The sequence below is a fragment of the Vespula pensylvanica genome, chromosome 2, assembly GCF_014466175.1.
Source record: "Vespula pensylvanica isolate Volc-1 chromosome 2, ASM1446617v1, whole genome shotgun sequence".
NCBI classification, from domain to species: domain Eukaryota; kingdom Metazoa; phylum Arthropoda; class Insecta; order Hymenoptera; family Vespidae; genus Vespula; species Vespula pensylvanica.
In genome coordinates, this window is record NC_057686.1 from 11,058,423 (window position 1) to 11,079,473 (window position 21,051).

Here is a 21,051-nt window from a genome sequence, read left to right on the forward strand (position 1 = left end):
GGTGCGTATAAAATTTTGGTACGAAAAGTATAACGAAATCTTCGATCGTTCGATAAAAAAAAAAAAAAAGAAAAAGAAAACAGACACCGATCGATACTTTGTCTCGTTCGTTGTAATCGTACTAGGGTAAACATTCAAAACAATGCCTTTTAACTCGTAAGTCACAAATCAGGATTAGATCATCGACAATGTTTATAAAAATATTCTATAATATATGGTTCTACCTTAATAATATTTACCACGAGAGAATATATTTATACGTCTTCTGTCGTCTATTGAATAATTTGAAGAACGTAAATAATTATTAGAATAAAGTTATCGATTTCACGAAGATGTTTTCATGAAACGTCAATTTATACTGACCCAAATTGGATAATTTCAAATTTTAAAAATTAATAAGTGAAATATCGTCAAAAATAGAAGATATTAAGAGTCAACTTTGTAGAGATCATTAAACAAGTATTTACGTAAAAATATTTAATAGTTTATGATTGAAGATCGACATTCCTTTGGAGTATACCTCACTTCGATCTCGTTACTACGAGATAGACGCGAAACACATGGTAACATTTTACCCGGATACTCTCGGAAAATAATGCGGAGCTTCGCCGCGTAATTACCGCTACCGCTCGCTCGCTCGCTTGCTGCCGAGCGCGAGTTTCTTAACTGAGTTTTGAAACAACAAGCCGAGATATCTCTCGTACGTGTCGGCCGCGTGAATGCCTTCGAGTTTCGAACAAGAAGAACTTTCAGAGACGTCTATGTTGCCGGAATAAAACCGTTAAAACATTTCTCTGCTTCACTTATTTTTTCACATCAACGACGTTCAACAACGTGAACTCGTGGAGACCCGATTGAAGTACATCACGTATCATTTTATAAACAAGTCTTTTTGAAGTTTAAAACGTACGAGAAAAAAAAAGAAAGAAAGAAAGAAAGTGTTAGAAATGTTAGAAATGGTCAAATAGTTGAGACTAATTGACATCTAATATTATTTCAGCTTCTTTCTATCTTTATCTATCTATCTCCCGAACAGAATCGAACGTACTTTCAAAGCGATCAAAGAAGATCTACTTCCTTGACGAGAATGTAATATTCATAATCGTCATAGCTATGCCCTCGGCTTTTTACCCACGTCTTTATCTCATGTGGATTAACTTCATTAGCACGATACACCGATAAGAGTGCTTGCATTAGGATTATCGATCGGAGATAAGGACACTTTATTATCAGGCTGGTGAAACCGTTAGCGCAGCAACTAAGTAGAGTAGAAAGAAAGGCGGAAGGAAGTAGAAAAAGAAAAAGAGATAGATCTCTTCTGATAATTCGAAGAATTAGAGGGAGAGGGAGAGAGAGAGAGAAAGAGAAAGAGAAAGAGAAAGAGAGAAAGAGAGAGAAAGGTGGTCCTGATGGTGATGGTGATGGTTGCAATGGTGGTAGTGGTAACGTCGTCGTGGAAAGGGGTCGATACGTATCGCGATTTGCCGCGTGGTCGAGTTATCGGCTAGGTTTATCGACGAAGGGGGACCACAAAGAGGAACGGAGAGAGAGAGAAAGAGAGAGAGAGAGAGAGAGAGAGAGAGAGAGAGAGAGAGAGAATGAACGAGGGTTAGGAGTCTCTAGAGAAACCGCGTGAAATTCGCGTGTGTAGGCAGTTCACCGACTACGCCCACGAAGATACACGCGCTCGGATAGCCACTTACTTTCTGCTCTGTGATCGGGGGATAGGAATCAAGGCGTGTTCTATCGTTTTCATCTCGTGCGCCCTTCTTAACGAGCTACCTCGTGGCTCGGATTCGAACGAGTTATCGGAGGCAACAACCGAGGAGTACACACCGTTGTGGTTTCTGGAGGACGGACGAAGAGGGTGCAACGAGTCAAATGAAAGGGTAGGATAGTGTTGAAAGAAGAAGAAGAAGAAGAAGAAGGGACTTTGATGAGAGGGATGAAAGAGTAGTCCTAGCTCGGCGCCGTACGAATTTATGACAGGACTCTACGATAATCGAGTACCGTTCGGACGATGTTAAAAAAGAAAATAAAAAGAGAGAAAGCATTTTTAAACAAATAATTTTGGAACGATGCGACGATATATCCGATTAGAAAAATGATCAATATTTTTATATATATATAAGTTGGTAGAAGTACATGTTTTAGAAACTGGCATAATAATAATCGTTGATAGCAATAATAATAGCGAGAAAGAAAGAGAGAAAGAGAGAGGAGAGAGAGAGAGAGAGAGAGAGAGAGAAAGAGGGACGCAGTAGCGAAGAAGGACTACGACGGCGAACCGACCAGGGGAATATAGGGTCTATTTTTGTCGGGTGGCGGCGGCGGTGGCGGCGGCGGCGGCGGCGGCGGCAATGGTGGTGGTGGTGGTGGTGGTGGCAGGACAAAAAGCCTGCGGCTTCTATCCCACCTCCCTGTACTACTTCTCTCTTTCCCCACTCTACCACGCCTCTCTCTCTCTCTCTCTCTGTCTCTCTCTCTCTGTCTCTCTCTCTCTCTCTCTCTCTCTCTCTTTCTCTCTGTCTCTCTTTCCCCGTTTCCTTTTTCTCTCTTTTCTTTCGCCCGCCGGTCTCTCCCGTTCTCTTTCTCTCGTCTCTTTTACTCTTTTCACTTCATACTCTTCTTTTTACACCAGCATGTCGGCCCTCTCCCCCTCCCCCCCTCTCTCTCTCTTTCTCTTTCATCCAGTTCCCTCTTTTCCATATCAGCGTTCGGCTTCCGTCTCTCTTCAACGAAAAGCCGTGCACCTCACCGCCGGTCTTTTGCTGCTCGCCTCTCGCTTTAGCAACGTGCAAAGCGATATTGCAAGAGAGAGAGAGAGAGAGAGAGAGGGAGAGAGAGAGAGAGGGAGATGAGAAAGAAAGAGAAAGATGAACACGAACGAACGGTCGGCGGCTTAGGGAGAAAGAACGAGAAAGAAAATCAGGGACGAGAGTCGGTGTGTTTGTGCAGGCTTCGAGTGAGTGAGAGAAAGAGAGAGTAGTCGGATAGTGGCGGCGTGAACGTCGAGAGACAACGGGACGATGGAAGATGGGACCTGAGAAAGAAAGACAGACGGACAGACAGACAGAGAGAAAGAGAGAATAGAGAGAAAGAGCGAGAAACGGAAAGAGAGAGAAAGATAGAGTACGAAACGTAGCGTGGGTCGGGCAGCTCCAAGAGAAGAGGTAGAGTTTGAAGAGGATGAGGAGAAAAGGAGCGAGAGAGCGAAGACTCCCTCGGCGGACCGCTACTAATTGCCGCCGGTCGCTCCTGGCTACGGGCCGCTGAGCATCGCACCACGCACAACGCCCGACACGGTTACGTTCCGTGGTTTAGAGACGTGACTCTGGCTAAGCAATACGCCTGCCTGCCTGCCTGCCTGCCTGCCTGTTTGCTTGCTAGCTAGCTAGCTTGTCTGCCTGCCTGCCTGCCTACCTACCTGCCTGCCTGCCTGCCTGCCTGCCTGCCTACTTACTTGCCTGTCTGCCTACTTGCTTGCTTGCTTGCTCGCTTGCTTGCCTGCCTGCTTGCCTGCTTGCCTGCCTGCTTGCCAGCTTGCTTGCTTACTTGCCTGTTTAGCTCGCTCGGCTGGTCTCTGCCAGCATGCTGGACTTTCGCGTGCTCTCGTGTGCGAGTTTGCCTGTGGAAAGAGGCCCGCATCGAGACGTCCTTAAGACGTAGTTAAAATTACGTCTGTACGTTATTTTTATTTTATCTTTTTCTTTATCTTTGTCTTTGTCTTTGTCTTTGTCTTTGTCTTTGTCTTTCCTTTTTTTTTTTTGATTCTGAATATCATCCTACCTGTACTTTTATCTCGTCTCACAAGTCATCACACTTTCCTCAACCATTTGCTCGATTTCTTCATTTCCTTTTAACATAACTTTAAGATCTCTAATTATCTATAATAACTACGGGCTTGAATGCAATCCACACACACACACATGTGTATGTAGGTAGTTAGGTTCTTTAGATCGAGATATTTCGTTCTCGTCGACGTCACAAGGGAAAGTTTCTTGCCCTGTACGAACGGCCTCGTTCGTTTTTTCCTTCGAATCGTAATCGTGGATAAAAAGAAATTCTTGCACGGTGCTCTAGCGAGCGTGGCCCCAACCTGAGCTCTCTTCAGCCAAGACTTCACGCGCTCTCTTTTAGTGCGTGACTCAGCGGGACCGAAACGACACACACCGTACGAAACCACCCTCTTCGTTACGTCCCCTTTTCGAGAACAGCCGTTCTCCTCCCGTTCCAGGCCAAATGCAACCAACCGTCGAACCCCGGCTTGCTTGCTTTCTCTCTCTCTCTCTCTCTCTCTCTCATTCTCGGCACTATTATTATCAAGGCTCCTATAGTTCCTCGTAACAATCGACAACGATAGAAAACAACGCGTGTGCGTTCAGCCTTGTATACATCTATTATCGTTGCAAGGCTATAGCGATAACAATCGAGGAAGCTTCGAAGAGCCGTAGGATATTACACAGGGTGGGGCATTTAAACAGGTGAGGAACACCTTTGGATTTTTATTAACATTTGCCGATAGATCATATCAATCTCTGGATTAATTTTGTTTGAAATATTTAAATTTATATATCATACACTTCGTACAGTCAAGAATCCTACTTGAAAGAAATTCAACTTTCCATACTCGTACCAATTTTTGACACTTCAACGATCGATCGAGCAAATCACTCTACTTGTTTCATTCGTGTATTTTTAATCCAGGATGAAATTAGGAAGTTATTGGAATCCTGATTTTGCATCGACTCTTGGCTTCCATCGGTATCCCAAACGAGCATTCGTATTGTTCAGCAAAGTTCTATCCTCTTTCCTCCTTTCTCTTCCTCTTGTGTCCGTGAGAGGTCCACTATTTTATTCAACGAGGGTCAGGTACATGACCTTGGGGTAGGAGTTAATCGAGTTATACCCTCGAGCGCAGGGTGACAAATTATCGGCACGGTCAACTCCTTCCCTTTGTCTTTCGACTCCCGTGTTACTATCACCTTTCCTTCCCCACTCCTCTTTTCTCTTCCTTCTACCAATCTTCTCTCTCCAACGTGACATTCTTTCTCCACATCCTATCGATCTCCATCTACATCCTAGTTTCATTGGCTCGCTCGAAATAGTACGAGAAGATTAAAGAAGATCGAACAGATCGGATTCAAACGTAAGAACGTCGGACGGTAATTAAATATCGTTTAGCAGCATACGTAATGTCAGAGACTAACATCCGGAAATCTCGTCGGATATTTCGAGTAAAGGAAAGGAAAAGAAAAGAAAAGAAAAGAAGAGAGAGAGAGAGAGAGAGAGAGAGAAAAGGAAAAGAAAGGAAAAGAAAAAAGAAGAGAAAAATAGAGGCTGAACGTGTCTCGTCCCGTGAAAGCTTCAAACCACGAACTCCTTTTCGCTGCTCTTCCCATTCATCGGCCATTCATCCTTCTTTTGCGGAAGTGTCCACCGACGATGGTGGTCTCTCGTCGCACAAACATCTACCTCTACCTTCTCTGACAAAGGTCCAAGGATAAAGAAAAAAAAAAAAAGGTATATACGTGTTAGAAAAAGAAGGGTGAACTTCTTCGAGCACGTTTCTTCAACGACAGATGATATTCGAGGATAGGTTAAAAAATCGGGCGTACGAGCGAAAATAAGTTTCCTTGGTGAAGCAAGAGTTATCATATGGAACCTTCGAACTTATCTCCATGTATACATACATAAACGTGTCTGTTTATTCGCGCATATGTTCCGAGATCGAATACCGGCACGAGCTACAAAAGCATCGAAGAAAATGGGACGGTACGAAGTGCGGCGATAACGAGAGAGATAAGGAAAGGATTTACAAGCGGTGATCCACAAACGAATCGCTTTCCGGTTTGCGCCAGTGAGTCGAGTTATTCGAATCCGCCGGACATAAGCGAGAGTAACCGTCAGAGATAGCTTATCTTTGACGTTGGAAACCATTGAGGTTGAGGAAAAGTATGCTAAAATTCCCTGGAGGACCCTTAGAAATTCGTCAAGATTACGGAGATCGCCGATTCGATTTGCAATCCTTCTCGATGCTTGAACGAAGGTGAGAGAGAAAAGAAGGATCCTTCGAGGTATCCAGTTTCGATCGTCTTCTCGACTCTCTCGATATACGCGGCCCGAATACGCGATCACGCACACGCCCCCGTAGGCTCGATTCAGTTTGCGCGCGCACGTGTACGTGTGATTGTATATGTGTGAGATGGTAGAGAGTGAGAGCGAGAGAGAGAGAAAGAGAGAGAGAGAGAGAGAGAACGGCAAGCAGGCAAGCAGGCAAGCAGGCAGGCAGGCAAACCCGAAGCCTGTACTTGTACGGGACCTTTAGCGGCTCGTGTGAGTCGGGACGATCAATGACAAGCGCTCCGTCTCTCTCTCTCTCTCTCTCTCTCTTTCTCTCTCTCTCTCTCTCTCGCTCTCTCGCTCTCTCGCATACGATTCGGCCTCCTCTACTTCGTCGCGGCGAGCACGGAGGCACGATGGAAGCGATCTCCCTTCGGGCCACGGGCCTGCAAGAGCTCCCTCTCAATCAAGATAGACGCGCGAGAGGCTTAGCACCGGGAAAGGGAGCGAATGCGAGAGAGCGCCGCTTGAATTTCTTCCGACGGTAAGCGCAAAGGAAGGAGAGAGAGAGAGAGAGAGAGAGACTTCGGCCTGTAGAAGCAACGGAGAGGAAGGAGACAGAGAGAAGGAACAGCTGTGTGCAAAAGAAAGAGAGAGAGAGGAGACTTACTGCTCGGAGTCCGTGCGCGATGGAGCGACTGAGACGAAACGGGAGAGAATGAGAGAGAGAGAGAGAGAGAGAGAGAGAGAGAGAAGGATAGAGAATCGGCCGCTATAGAGAGACCGCGGAGATGCGCGAAGTAGAGGGAAAGGGAGAGAGAGAAAGAGAGAATGATAGGAGGTTATACCGCGAGAAAGAAGGATAGAAGAGGAGACGGCCTCCAGAGAAGAGAGGAGAAATCCATAGTGGTGTGAGACGTGGAAGAGAGACGGCGAACATACCGCCACAGCCTGTCTGTGCCTCTGCTTCGGAAAGTGACTAATGACTAGTCGGCCAGACCTACTCTTCTACCACCCAGCGAGAGAGACCGAAGTGCCCCTACCGAGTCCGTCCTTTTCTCGCTCTATCTCGCTCTATCTCTCTCTCTCTCTCTCTCTCTTTCTCTCTTTCTCTCTTCTCTATACCTTTCTCTCTATCTCGTAGCCCGGCGGCAGATATAGCAACGCGAGTAAACGAGCGAGCCAACGCGTGAAAGAGAGAGAGAGAGAGAGAGAGGTGAGCACCGCTGTTATCTCGCGGCCCTCGACGACGGTCAACCGTGAAAAATGACTATAGCCAGGAAAGAAATATTTTACGGGCGCCGTATGGACGCGTTACACGAGCCGCGTTACGTACGCATCCTCCCAACACACATCGCTAAGAGTGTCTTCCCCTTCTTCCACCTCCATCTAAATTTCTCATCCTCTTCTCATCCTCCTCGCAAAAGATGCGTCGCGACGCGAGACTGCAGTCGAGCGCACTATACGACTATCGATCGGCACGATCGACGACGCGGAACTTGGTACCGTTTCTCACCAAGAGAAGAAGAGAGAGAAAGAGAAAGAGAGAAAGAGGAAAAGAAAACTCCCTTCGTAGCCCGTTCTTTTCGTGAGAAAGAGTAAACGTTTCCGGCGTTACTTCCGCGCTTGGAATCCCACGCCTGTGGTGTACTGCCGACGTAAAACTCAAACTGCCGGTATGAACACAACTGCGAATCCACGATTCTTCCATTTCCGAAAGCCCTTCGAGAAATCTCCGAGTATCTTCTATAGACACATTGAATTTGAAAAAATCGGATGCTTCGTGAGAAAAAAAGAAGGAAAGGAAAAAGATAGGAAAGGTAGACCACGAGCTGATAGTCTATAGCGAGATTCATCGATAAACGGCCTGTGTTCGTTTTTACATATCTCGGAAGCATAGAGGAGACGCTCCGAGAGCATAATTTCTGTTTAATTAGATGCAATTAAGCGAGCACCTTATCTTAGTACGCCTCACTCTTTTCCTACGAACTCGGTGCCCCGAGATCTCTCGCACTTTTTCTTCAACGTGCCGAGAGATAAATTCCTCGCTCGTAAACTCGCGCGTCTTCCTTGGTAGAGTAAGAAAGAGAAAGATAGGGGAAGAGAGAGAGAAAGAAAACGTCGCTTCTTGATCCTGGATAGTCGCGGTCGCGATTACGTCGTAATCATCGCCGTTGCTAATGGCTCGAGACGATCTTTTCTTCGTATCTGTGCTTTGATGTGATTCTAACTTTAGGATATGCATGTAACAATGTCTCTTAACGCTCTAATTTCTACTCTGTCTCAACTTTCGTTTATCGTTCGACTTCGAACTCACATCTCGGATAAGAAAGGATCGGCGAAAACGAAGAAAAGCTAGATTAGTCTCTTCGTGTACTCACCTTGTTATGTGGCAACTGCGTGGGCACGTAGAGAGGAGGATCCAATCCGGGATTGGTCACCGCGTGACGTCCCACAATCCTATCCGCCGGTTTCGCATCGTATCCTTCCGGTTGACCGATATGGAAGCCCTTGCTCTTTACCCAAAATCTGAACTTGCTGTTCTCCGCACTGTTCACTTCCTCCCCGCGCAGAGTTCGTAAAATACGCGCATACTTTTTGATCGTGATCGTTTTCGTCTTCGCCAAGTCACCGTAAGTCTTTATCACCCAGGGCTGATAGGCATTGAACATGCCATCGTTCTGAAACTTCTTCGGTAGAGCCACGCTATCCGTTGTCTGGTTTTGTCCCTTTTGCTGTGCCGAACCGTAACCGTTCGCATTCACGTTCGCCGACGAGATACCTGGAAATGCCATCGTCTTTACACCGGAGGAATTCGAATCGAGATTCATGCCGGTGGTTTTATTGGTGCCGTAACCAGAGGCCAGAGAGTTCGTGGCGTTCGAGGAGCCCAAGGAACCGCTGGTCATGTTGGATATATCGAGATAAGACACCGACGAACTCTTACCGAGATTCGTCGCGTTCCCAACGAAGGTCGCCATCGACGTCGACATGTACGGTGGTATCGGTGTCGTCATGCCAAGGTTGGAAGCACAGAGTCCGCTACTTTGCCCGTTCGTCATGCCTAATCCCGCGACCGAGGCGTAAGTCGGCACGTCCGACATGTTCGACGTGGTTGACCAGCTGCTCGCTGGAACGTTCGAAGCATGATCGCCATTGATGTTGGAATTATTACTACTGGATGATATCTTCGTTTGATTGCTCGATCTGGAAAGCGAGCTCCCACGACTCTTGCTCGACGAATTGGTCTCCGTCAGGGAAACGACTCCCGAAGTATTCGAGGCTGACGAGGTCGAGGAACCATTATTCTTCCCAGAGTTGGTCGTCGTACCACGTGACTTCTTTGTCGGTGGCTCCTCTCGAGAACCATTCACCGAATTTAAGTTCCCCTGAGACGGACTATTGTTATTCTCTGATCTGGAACGTTTGCTGGATGCAGAAACGTTCGAGGAGGAATGACCGGAAGGCGTCGGTGAATTGTTCACCGGTACCCTACGGCGAAGACCCATCGTCGCGGTCGCCATCGTGCGATTAATGCATCTAGAACGCACGTGCGCGCGATTTCGACTGCGTGCCTTCTCGTACGACGACGTTCTCGACGAGAGAACCGACGATGTTACTTCGGCATTCGTTCGGTCGTCACGGAGATTCACGGCACTCTTTGATTTTACTTTTCCTTCTGCGATCGCAACGACTTCCGATCACGATATTCACCAGTGATTACTCCGTTCGTCGAGACGATTCAGGAAATCGGTTGCAGTCGATACGACCGTAAGAAGAAGAAGAAGAAGAAGAAGAAGAAGAAGAAGATTCCACCGAAGGAAATCCCGTGTCCTGAAAAAGAAAAGAAATAGGCGAAACGTGAGAAGAGGAAATTAGCTATGCGCGATTAAGCGGCGGAAACGTTTAAACGGGGGCGTCGCTAATGGACTGCCAGCCGAGTAGGCGGGGGCTAGTGCCGTAGGAGGGGTAGATTATAGCTGCCAGAATATAATATGTGGCAGAGATTCACCTGGAAAATTGACTTTCGGTCCGATCGTTATTCCTCGCGAAATAGACTCTCCGAAGGCTGCTTTGCCAACAAACGGCGATCGCTATCGGAACAAAAGCTTACTTTTCAAAAGCTTACAATGGAAAATCATCGTGGTATACTCTAGTACTTTTTTTTTTATTCTCAATCGACTTCCAAATGGAAAGCAAGAAAGTCGACCTTGTCTATGCATTGTTCCTCGTATATCGCGTTCGAAAGTCTTTGCTGTCGTCGTTGAATCGAAAGGTCGCGAGTCTCGAGAGAAAAGAACGATAAAAGTATCGTACGGAAGAAGAGACGTCGCGAGTATAATTTGCAGAAGATAATCGCGAAGAGACGAAACGTGAGAGGGAGAGTATAGTGCAGGTCTAATTCAATAAGGCCGATCGAAGCCGTCCCGACGCACGATAGTCGGCTTAATGGCCTCGCCACGATGTATCCGCACGTTCCTTCTGGTGGGCGCGAAAGTGGCACTCGCCGCGGTAGCTAGAGGCATGCGAGCGACGACTCGAGTCGAGCCTGGCCGACTATCAAGACGAAAATGGGCTTCGAGTGTCTCTAGGAAATTCGTTAAGCCGAGACTAACTTGATCAGAGTGTTTCTCTCCCTCTCTCCTTACTACTTTATTACGAATTCCTGATATCCACCGGCGCGGACAATCTAATCGAATGATTTCATTAAAGATTAACAACAAAGCGAAACAACTAACTCAATTTCTTTAATCGTCGTAACACGTAATAAGATATTTATTCGCGTTAGAAACGAAGTAGAAACCAGTCGATTTGAGGATAAGAGAAGAAAGGTCGGAAGTGGAGGAATTTTGGTGGTGTAGTCGATGAGAGAGAGAGACAGAGAGAGAGAGAGAGAGAGAGAGCTGTCCCGGGAAAGGCAGATCGTAAGGTCTCGGGCCAGCACACGAAGCCGCGAGTCACGTAGAGGCGCGGGATCGGCGAGTATTATGGCGCGCGTCCCTACACGCATACTGCTCCACCTCCACGAGCTTCACCTCCAATGCCTCCTCCACCTCCGCCGCCTGCACCACCTCCACCAACGCCGGCGACGCCGACGCCGCAACCGCCGTCGCGTTGTATGTACGTATTACGCGGCAGGCACATATAGCGCGAGCGGCTGCCGCGCACCGCACCGACCCGGTGTCACGCTACGTGCTTCCTGCCCGCAGGCCGTGGCGCGACGAAAGGCCTTATGTCCGCCCGCCTCGTGGGACGCTCGTGATCGCAATGTGTAATCAAGCTCGCCACGGCTGCTGTGTATTACCGCGTAAAGCGTATACTGCGCATAGGCTTCTGCCTTACTCGTCGTATACGTGTATATATGTGTATATATATATGTGTGTGTGTGTGTGTATATACACACGCGCACACGTATGTGTACGTTATGTGTGTGGATGTATATATGTGATCACCGAAGCATGTCTCTATGTACGCGTTCATGCATATATGCGTACGTATGTTCGTATAGCTCTGTGTAGACACACTTTTCTTTTTCCCTCTCCCTTTCTCTCCCTTTTTATTAAAACACTTTAAAAGTTAGGAAAAAATGTCTACGTCTTATTGTTGAAAGAAACGATAGGAAATCGAAGAACGAACGCTTTGCTTCCTTCAGCGATTTTTCAGATTTATTCGCTCTTCCACGTACCGTATACTTACATACGGCCAATGCCGCACCCGAGAGTCTTTTTGCGATCGATTTCCCGAGCCGGCAGATGATACAATTATAGAAGCCACCGTGGCTACTCTATGAGTCCTATCTTTGGAACGAACAATGGATGCCCGTAGGATAAAACCGATTGAGCGGGTAGTTCTCGAGATAGCTTTTCGCGCGATCCGTTCACTCGTTCACCCGGCCCGTTAACGGCTTTCACATCTCGACGATCTCCGTTAATCGATCGTAGAAAGCAAGCGCGACGTTCGTATCGCGATATCCCTTTGTCTCACAGTTTTCTACTTGGAATCCATCGATACGTCGTTCCTCGATCGAATGATTTTATCAGATCAAAATTATTATCAATGATCTATAAACAAAGAGAATGAAAGACGAAAGGTAGAAAGAGAAAGAGAAAGAGAAAGCTGAAAAGCCGATAAGTATTCGGATTTTTAAACTACATTTTTTGCCGATGAAAAGAAACAAAAATAAAGGACCAAAAACTCGTCGAGAAAAAGAAACGGATAAACGATGAGACGGTGAATTTCCGCAGCAAAACCGAGTCTGATCCACCGCAAATAAGTACCTCTCTCGCGGTATCCGTTAGACGGTACTCCGGCCACGGAGAAAACGTCGAAGGCACACGAGCGGCAAGTCTCGAGCGGCGGTAAGTTGAATTCCCAAACGGGCGGGTGTGGCGACCGGCCCGCAGCGGGTACCGGAACGGATGCCGCTATCTTCACCGTCGGCTACCACGTATCCTTTGCTCCATTTCAACCGCAACTTTGCGCCACGTGAGAATTACCTATTGCGTCTTTTCCTTCATTCACGCGAAACTTTATCAAACTCAAAAATTATTCCGTGTGACTTATCGAAAATCCTTTTCTTTTCTCTTTTTCTTACGAGGAATAAAAAAGATTTCTACGTACGTAAGGAAGTAAAGAAAATGAAGTTGATCGAAATTGTTCTTCCTTTCCTCGTCGAAGTTATAGAGGATCAATGAAAATCAATCAGGTGATTCCACAAATATATCGCCGATCTCCGATAACACGAGAGATACTTATCACCAAAGAACGAATTCCCATTGACGAGTGACTCGCTAAACTTTCTATCAATGCATCACAAACTCGAACGATCGTCGATCGATAACATTGAAATACACGAAGAACTCGGCGAACTCGACGGAAGGCCAACAAAAAAAAAAAAAAAAGAAAAGAAAAAAAAAAGAAAAGAAACTGTGACACGAAAGAAACACGGAAAACACACGGACGTGACACAGACCTGATTGCCTCTCCTTGCCGATTTCTTCTTCTCTTCCGTAAATCCGTCGTGGCGCGTGTTCACGCTCAGAATGTGTCACTCTTTCCTCCTCTGGCTTTTCGACTTTCGAACGCACCCCTCCGGATCCGTGAAAGGAGGAAGAGAGAGGATGGTAAGTGGAGTGAGATCGAGATAGAAAAAGAGAGAGAGAGAGAGAGAGAGAGAGAGAGAGAGAGAGAGAGAGAACGAGCGAGGGACAACCACTCTTGTGCGTCGGCCGACGTCGGTCGAGACCTCTTTCTCTTCTCCTCCTTTATTCCTTTTTTCTTCTTCCTTTCTGTCGGAAGCTACCACCACAAGCTCTGCTTCAGGCGCACGCGGCAAAGTCGACTCTTGTGCACGGTAAGATCGCACGAGGAGGAAGTAAGAGGCGAAGGAGCGTGGAAGAGGCGCAAGAGCCAAAGAAGGAGGTGGGGGAGGAGAAGGAGGGAGGTTGTCGAAGAAGAAGAAGAAGAAGAAGAAGAAGAAGAATAAGAGGAAGAAGTAGAAGAAGAAGATGAAGAGGGAGAGACAGAGGTAGAAGGAAGAACGAACAGCGATAGACTCGGTGACTCGGTGGCCGAGCGGTATCTCACCCGCGAAAAGTGTCCCGCGATCAGGTGACAGCGGGAGTATACACCGGCGGTGTCGAGTGTGATAGAAAGAGAGAAAAAGAGAAAGAGAGAGACAGAGAGAGAGAGAGAGAGAGAGAGAGAGAGAAAGAGTGGCCGCAAGTGGGAGGGAAATGGGTCTCCCTCTCTCCGTCTAGTAGGAAGGACGGTGGAGGACGCTTGCTCAGCGTGCGCGCGCGCGAGAGAGAGAGGGAGATCGAGACGTCTGGCAGCGTGAGGAAAGAGGGGAGGAGGTGAGGAGGTGGAACGTACGGGAGGTTAAATGCGCCCGCGAGCGAGCGAGCGAGCGAGGAAGAGGAAGAATCGAGGAAGAAGGAGAAGACGAAGAAAGAGCGTGGATAAAGGGAGGTGGAAGCGAGAGAGCGATAACCAGCACTCTCATAAGTTCCGAGTATGTGACTGACGGCGAGGAAGAGATGCTATTGAGAAAGAGAGAGTGGGCGATAAGGATGGCCAGAGTTACTACTGGGCTCACAAAGTGGAGTATACATTGGAAAGGGAAAAACGAGGAAGACGCGCGGTATGGTGTGAACAGTAAGGGAGGAGGTAAAGGTGGTGGAATTGAAGGTGGAGATGAAAGCAGAGGTAGAGGGAGAAGTGGGAGATCGGCAGTTAGGTAGGTAGGTAGGTAGGTAGGTAGGTAGGTAGGTAGGTAGGCAAGCAGGCAGGCAGGCAGGCAGGCAGACAGGCAGGCAAGAAGGCCGGCAGGAGGGACGGAAGGGCTCCCTGATCGCTTCTGAGTGCAAACGGTTCGACGTGCGGTGGGACACTGGCAAGCAGTCGGGCGGGCGGGCTGGCTGAAACTGCTGTGGATAGCGGGTGGCGAACGGCGCGGTGCGATACTACTCTACGGAACGGAACGGAACGGGATGGGACGGGACGGGACGGGACGAGACGAGACGGGACGACGGGCCGAGAGAGCCGGGCCGGGACCCCTATCCACCACGAATACTACACAGGCTCGCACGTGGATGCGCGCGCGCACACACGTTCAAGGGGACCGCCACCGTGTGCGCGCGAGCGTAGAAGCAAGCGAGAGAGTGAGAAGTAGAGAAAACGAAAGAGAGAGAGAGAGAGAGATCCGATCCCAATGTAGGGGGGATCCAACGGCGCGCACCGGAGAACGCAGCGGCGCACAGGCGCGTGCTCACACAGATATCGTCTACTCTCGTCGTCGTTGTCGTCGTCGTCGTCGTCGTCGTCGTCGCCGTCGCCGTCGCCGTCGCCGTCGTCGTCGCCGTCGCCGTCGCCGTCGCCGTCGTTTGGTGGTGTCGGCCTGATGGCGGCAACGGCGACGGCGGCGGTGGTGGTGGCGGCCGAACGAGAGGCGGAAAAGGCGAGCGTAGCAGCCAGGCTCAGCATACGAGCATCGCTCTGCTACGTTACTACGCCAACGGCTCTGCTGCCTGTCCTCGGCTCGACTCGGTCTCGCTCGGGCGAGAGCACTCCCGTCGCCTCCTCTTTCACCTCCTTCTCCTCCTCCTTTTCCTCCTCCTCCTCCTCCTCCTCCTCCTCCTCCTCCTTCTCCTCATTCTCTGCCTTCACCGCCGCCGCCTCCTAGTCTCTCTGTCGCTCGAGCCGATGCTCTCTTCCGCAAACGCGTGTGGACCGTCTCTCTTTTTCCATTCCCTTCCGTCTTCCTTCTTTCCTTCTTCCTTCGCTTCCTAGCTTTACTTCCCCCTTCTTTGACTTTTCTCTTCTCGTTCTTACTCACGCGTTAACGCTTACTCGATGCGTTCTCCCTTCTCTTTTTCTCTCCTTCTCCTTCTTTCTTTCTTTCTTTCCTTCCTTCTCTTTCTCATCCTCCCTCGTATTCTTCTAAAACTCGCACCCTCTCTTCCTTGCAAAGCCATCAGTGTGGGCTTGCCTTCGTCTCTCTCTCTCTCTCTCTCTCTCTCTCTCTCCTTCCTCCCTCTTCTCCCTTTTCCCTTTTTTGCACATGTGCGCGCTTACATCGAAGAGCGGTAGCATATCGTGGCTTTCGCCTGCTTGTGCCTGTTTTCCTGTCTGCCAGAGCTTCTCGGTACTCGACTGAGAACGACGGATCGGAAAGGAGGGAAAGAGAAGAGAAAGATGAAGGAGAGGTGCTGAAAAAGGCCAGATAAGAAACTAGACAACTAGGATATAACGAATGTCTAATACCGAAAGTCGACGCGTTTAACGCGATAAGAACGTCGTTCAAGAATTTTTCTCACTCGGTATTTCTTTCTCTCGACAGATCCAACAAATCGTAGACCGTAACGATCGGAAAAGATCGGTTTTCCCTCTGATCGAATAATTTACGTGATCTTTCGATCAACGAGTCGATATGTCAATTATCGATAGTTTGCTCTATCAAGGACAAGATATCAAAAAAAATTGAAAACCGGCTTCCAAACTGCTTCTCGTTATCCTTCTTCGAATAGCGCCATATCGTCGTGCCTTAAACCCAACAAATATGACGTCCATACATTCGCAATACCTTCGTACACGATCGACTCTCCTCGTACTTTTGGGAATTCGTCGTGAAACGGCTCCGAGCCGAGATGCTTAGCTATTCCGACCAAGTATGCGCCCACACGACGAAGTCGACGAGTAGTCGGTGAGTCCTCCAAGTTCCCTTAATCTCAGCCACCTCCACGCCCGAAGCCAACAGAGACGGAGACGACCGACTTCGTGGAAGTGACTTCCCCGTTTTAGAAAGGCCTTTCGCATCGAAAGAGAACGCTCCGCTATCGAGCTTTGCTAGATAGACCGTAGCAAACGTAGATTTGCTTTCTTCCTCTCTAGATATTCATTTTTATAAATCGTCGCAATAAGAACAATCAACCTGGAGATTTTCTTCCCGAAATGCATACCTTCCGATTGCGATAGAAAATATTTTAAAGTGACTTTGGATCCCGGCAAACTCGGTTACGTGAGACAAACGGCACTCGCAGGATATTAAAGAAGGGTGGTGAAAAAAAAGAGAAAGGGAAAGGGAAAGGGAAAGAGAGAAAGAGATACAAATGTACGCTGTGGGAGAGCGGCGCCCCTCTTTATACCAAGCATGAGGCGAAAAGGGGGGGTCCAGCTGTGGTCTATCCTTGTTCGGGCTGCTCTAAAGGGGGTCGAGAATTATTAAAACGGATAAGAGGTGGGAGACTTCAACTGCCACGGGCCTCTACTGCGGAACGCAGCCTTTGCTAGGAGACCGAAGCTCGGCTCTTCCCCGCTCGATCCTCTCCCCTCTCCAGCGCTTTCTCTTTCTCTTTCTCACTCCTCCTTTATCGTCCTGATTCGGTATTCAAGCTCGAGCTGCGGTGCATGCTCGGTGCATAAAATACCCCCTACAATGATCCCAATCAACCATGGCAGTCATGCGAGGATCTCACCAATCAGGACTGCTTTGATGCCAAGCGACAAAAACTCCGCGCTAATCCGATATGGATTTCTGTTTCTATCGATTCGCTCGATAGACCCTGTCGATTCGTATTTACCGAAAGATTCAGACTTTTTTACGAGCGATATCTCGCGCAGACGATTAACGTTTGAACTGACCGATACTCTTGGGAATATCGAATTTGTTAACCAACTTCGTATCACGGAGAATTTCAACTCGGAATTATTCCGATGCCACTCACTGCGAACTCGAGTCTCTGGCTACGTTTTAATCAAATCTACAGAACGTAAGAAATTCCCGTCGAGTAACTAACGCGAAACCATTAAACTCGTAAACTTTGTGACGTTTCCAAAGAAAAAAAAGAGAAGAGAAGGGTCTTTGAAGTTTCGACACCTTGCGACTTCTTCGACACCTTGCATATCGTCCACACAAAAAGATACAATAAATCAGGTAGCACGTGTCTCGGGAACGGACTACCTGCTAAGAGTTTAAGTCTCTTTCTAGTACTTTGTTTAGGGCCCGACCATTGTGGGCCAGCAAACTCTTAGTAAAGCTATTAGAGCAACCCGTTTCTGACCCGGTCTACATCTTTATTTTCGATTATTTTTTCAATCATGACGTATCAAAATTATACCGTATAATTATTACACGGAAACGCATCTGCCGTCCCGATCCAAATTCATTCGACTAAATTTTCTTTCGCTCGTTCGCATTGAAGAAATAACTTACGAAGCAGTTACCTGTTTTTTGGAAATTGCTGCTCCTTCTTGTCGTATCGGTAAACACAATCAAGCGAGAAACTCCACAATTACCCTTATCTTCCACTATAGCCTTGCATGCTGGAAACTTTCGCGATACTTTCTTTCCTGGATTATCGTGCCGTCGCGTATACCGATGCAGCATTCCCAACCGTCCTGCAAAACCTCTGCTTTAGACTTTGTACGAGCTTAAAAAATTCCCTAGATAGGTCTAAAAGTCTACCGCATGAATATACAAGTTTAATCACGGATATTGCTTCTCGGAATTACAAACCTGTAAAAATGAATGTAACTAATCGTTTTGAATTGATCCGTTTACGTCGATTCCATGGATCGAAAAAGATCCTCCGACCGATTTTCGCTTATATGCCTAGAGAGATCTAAAACCTGGAAGACTGAAACACTTGGCAAGATTTTGTTATCAATATCTCTTAAATTCGAAAATTCTATAGAGTGAATATTTTCCTAAATATACAATTAAAATTTGTTATTTTATCCGTAAACTGTTTCTGATGCTCGTGGAATGAAACCATGAACAGAGGAAGTATATAATTCTCTGAAAAGGATAAAAGATCAACTTATAACGTTAAAATCCCTATGCTCTTTTATAGAACTAAGTATTAACATAGTTAAATGGCAAACAAATATAAAGGAGTCATGAGAAGTCGTGAAGCAAAGCAAAGATTTATTCCCCTAGCTTTGTCGGTGTCGTTAACCGCTTTTTATGCTAACGGTATTAAAACGGATTACTCCATTGTTACGAATTAACTTAAAGTAATGTAGTTGTATTAAGCAATGTTTAAAGGTGATGTACGGCGTTGGCCCATAGCTGCGTCGTTGAATCAATATAATACCCTTGCTATGAAAAGTTAAATTTTTATATCAATAAGAACAAGTAAAAATATGAGAAAAAGAGGACAATCAATTTGATAAAAAGGATACGATGTAAAATTATGAATTGTCTCAAATTTTCTCCGAGGAGAATATTTGAGCCAATGAAATCTGACGCGATCCACTGTTTCAATTAATTAAACGATCAGTGTCCGTGCACAAAACGTTTAAAATCACGACGATAAAAAACATATAATTTTCACAATTGTACTGCTATTTTAAAAAAGAGTACAGGAAAGTTGTATTTTAATCGCAAATGTCACTGAACGCAGCACCAGAACGACACAAAACTTAATTACGAACGTTCTCACTTATATGCAAAGTTTCTGTATTCGTCGAATCGAGATTTTTCTAATCGAATATCTTCGAAGTGTTCATTGACGTCGCGTCTTTCGAACTGATCGCAAAAATGTCTATTCCTCCTTCCTTCTTGGCCTGATCCAAACTAACCTCTGAGCACTTCGATTTGCGCTCTCTGGACCAGTTTTTTTTTCTTATCCCGTTTTATTCTCACGAGACGGAAGAGAGAAGGAACGGATGCTGAGAACTGGACAACGGTCAAGCCTTGTCCCGTTCATCGTATCGCGGATACATGGAGTGGACACAGTCAGAGGTCGGCCAGTATGGAGCAAAGGGGGATGATGAGAGCAAGGGAGAGGGTAAGATATAAACTGGAGAGAGAAGCGAGGATGAAAGAATTTCTCGAGATCGAAAAGGGGTAAGGAGCGTGATTCTGGTTTGATTTCTACTCCTGCCGGTGATGCTGGTTCCTCGCGTGAGAAAAGATCACTCGATTCGACCTTTCTATCTCTTTGAACCCTTCCGCGATTTTCTAATGCTTTTCTACGATGAGAACTTCCTATGATTCTACTTATTCGTTTTCGAACGCGTCTCAGTGAATTTTTCATTGGCTCGTCTTCGTACTCTGGCGATGTTCGTGTGTTAAAAAAATCAACGATTTCTGTCGAATAAAAGGTCGATGAAAAACAAATGCAAAATTATTTACAACGATACGTTTAAGAAATTTATCATACGAGTGAAGTAATAACATCGATGCGAATTTCGTTTTAAATTCCGCGCTAATAACTAAACAATTTCATTAGAGATTGATATAACCGAACAAAACTATTCTAACAGTACAATACGCAACACGCGCAAGTAATGCAAACGATATTTACCTTTGACGCAACGCATGACCACCTGAAATCTCTTGGGTGAGGCTAATACGATTGGACACGCTATATGCACATGCCTGGACAATGCCATTCGGGATAGCCCGCGAAATTCCCATTTTCGACCGGACTAGTTGATCGAATCGACTCCGTCCCACGATCGTTCGATGCTCGAGATTTGTTTCTCGCGTTTGACGGGTTCTCGAATCGAGGGAGATGGGAGTAGCTTTAGCACGAGGAGCAACAGATTGCTACGCGTCTGTATCCTTTGTGTCATCGGAAATAGAAATCCTTCCTTGTCACGACTTGTCAATAAGGAATTCCTCCGACGAACCAAATTATTGTCTAATGTTCCAAATAATGATCATTCGTGTGAACTAATTATTATGAGAACGTAAACGTTTCGTCGAAGATTAGATGTTAACATTTATAAAAACTCCTCTTTGACTTTCTTCGAGAAACGATAGTTGTTGAAAGGATTCTCCTAAATGCCCTAGCGACGACGATCAATCACTGTCTCTCCTCTCTCTCTCTCTCCCTCTCTCTCTCTCTCTCTATTTGCTGACTTGTTCTTGCTCTTTGATTTTACGATCCAGCGATATTTGAGATATACAAGAAGGCCTTTCATCTGAACGGGTCGTTGAGTTTCCTCGTGTGTCGATGGAAGGATATATTGAAATTTGGTATGACCTACTTTCTTCGAGAAAAATCATTTTAAAAATCTCGCGAAAATTGTCATTCTATGATCCATACGTTTCTATTTCTTTTTCTTTTTCTTTTTCTTTTTCTTTTTTTTTTTTCATTTTGTTGCGTATTCAACAATACGTAGAAGGATCAAATTTTACAAAAAGATTTTACAAAAAGTTTCAAAGGACTAATCCTCGGTAGATCTCGTGCTTGGAATTTCGTAGGAATCTCAAGGATCGAGGAAAGGACGTCTTCGTTCACGACGTAGGGACGATGGTAGAGATGGTGTTGTTGATGTTGGTGGTGGTGTGGAACCTTCGGATAATCGCGGCAAACGGTTCGGCCACGAATGGGCCGCCTTTATCGCGGCGCATATTTGCCAGCTTCTGCAAATCCCCCCTTCGGTAGTATTTCATGTTAGAAAGAGAAAGCTGTAGGCAGCGAGACGTGTGAGGAGTAAGAGAGAGAGAGAGAGAGATGAATAGATGGACGGAGA

General features: G+C 46.6%; 1 protein-coding gene across 3 annotated transcripts in view; it reads right to left on the minus strand.

Annotated features, from left to right (window-relative positions):
- Positions 1–14,421, minus strand: part of LOC122637691 (hybrid signal transduction histidine kinase E-like) — a 34,092-nt gene extending 19,671 nt beyond the window's left edge. Inside the window, exons 1-3 of one of the 3 annotated variants that reach the window (XM_043830000.1) lie at positions 13,037–14,421; positions 9,011–9,897; positions 8,445–8,845 (exon numbers count right to left, since the gene is read on the minus strand). In XM_043830000.1, the coding sequence (XP_043685935.1) occupies positions 8,445–8,845; positions 9,011–9,587 (978 nt within the window). In that variant the 5' untranslated portion in view covers positions 9,588–9,897; positions 13,037–14,421. Of the gene's footprint in view, positions 1–8,444; positions 9,898–10,075; positions 10,930–13,036 lie in introns of those variants that run through there. The other 2 variants (XM_043829997.1, XM_043829998.1) reach the window with 2 other exon arrangements.
- Positions 14,422–21,051: the final 6,630 nt, after the last annotated feature.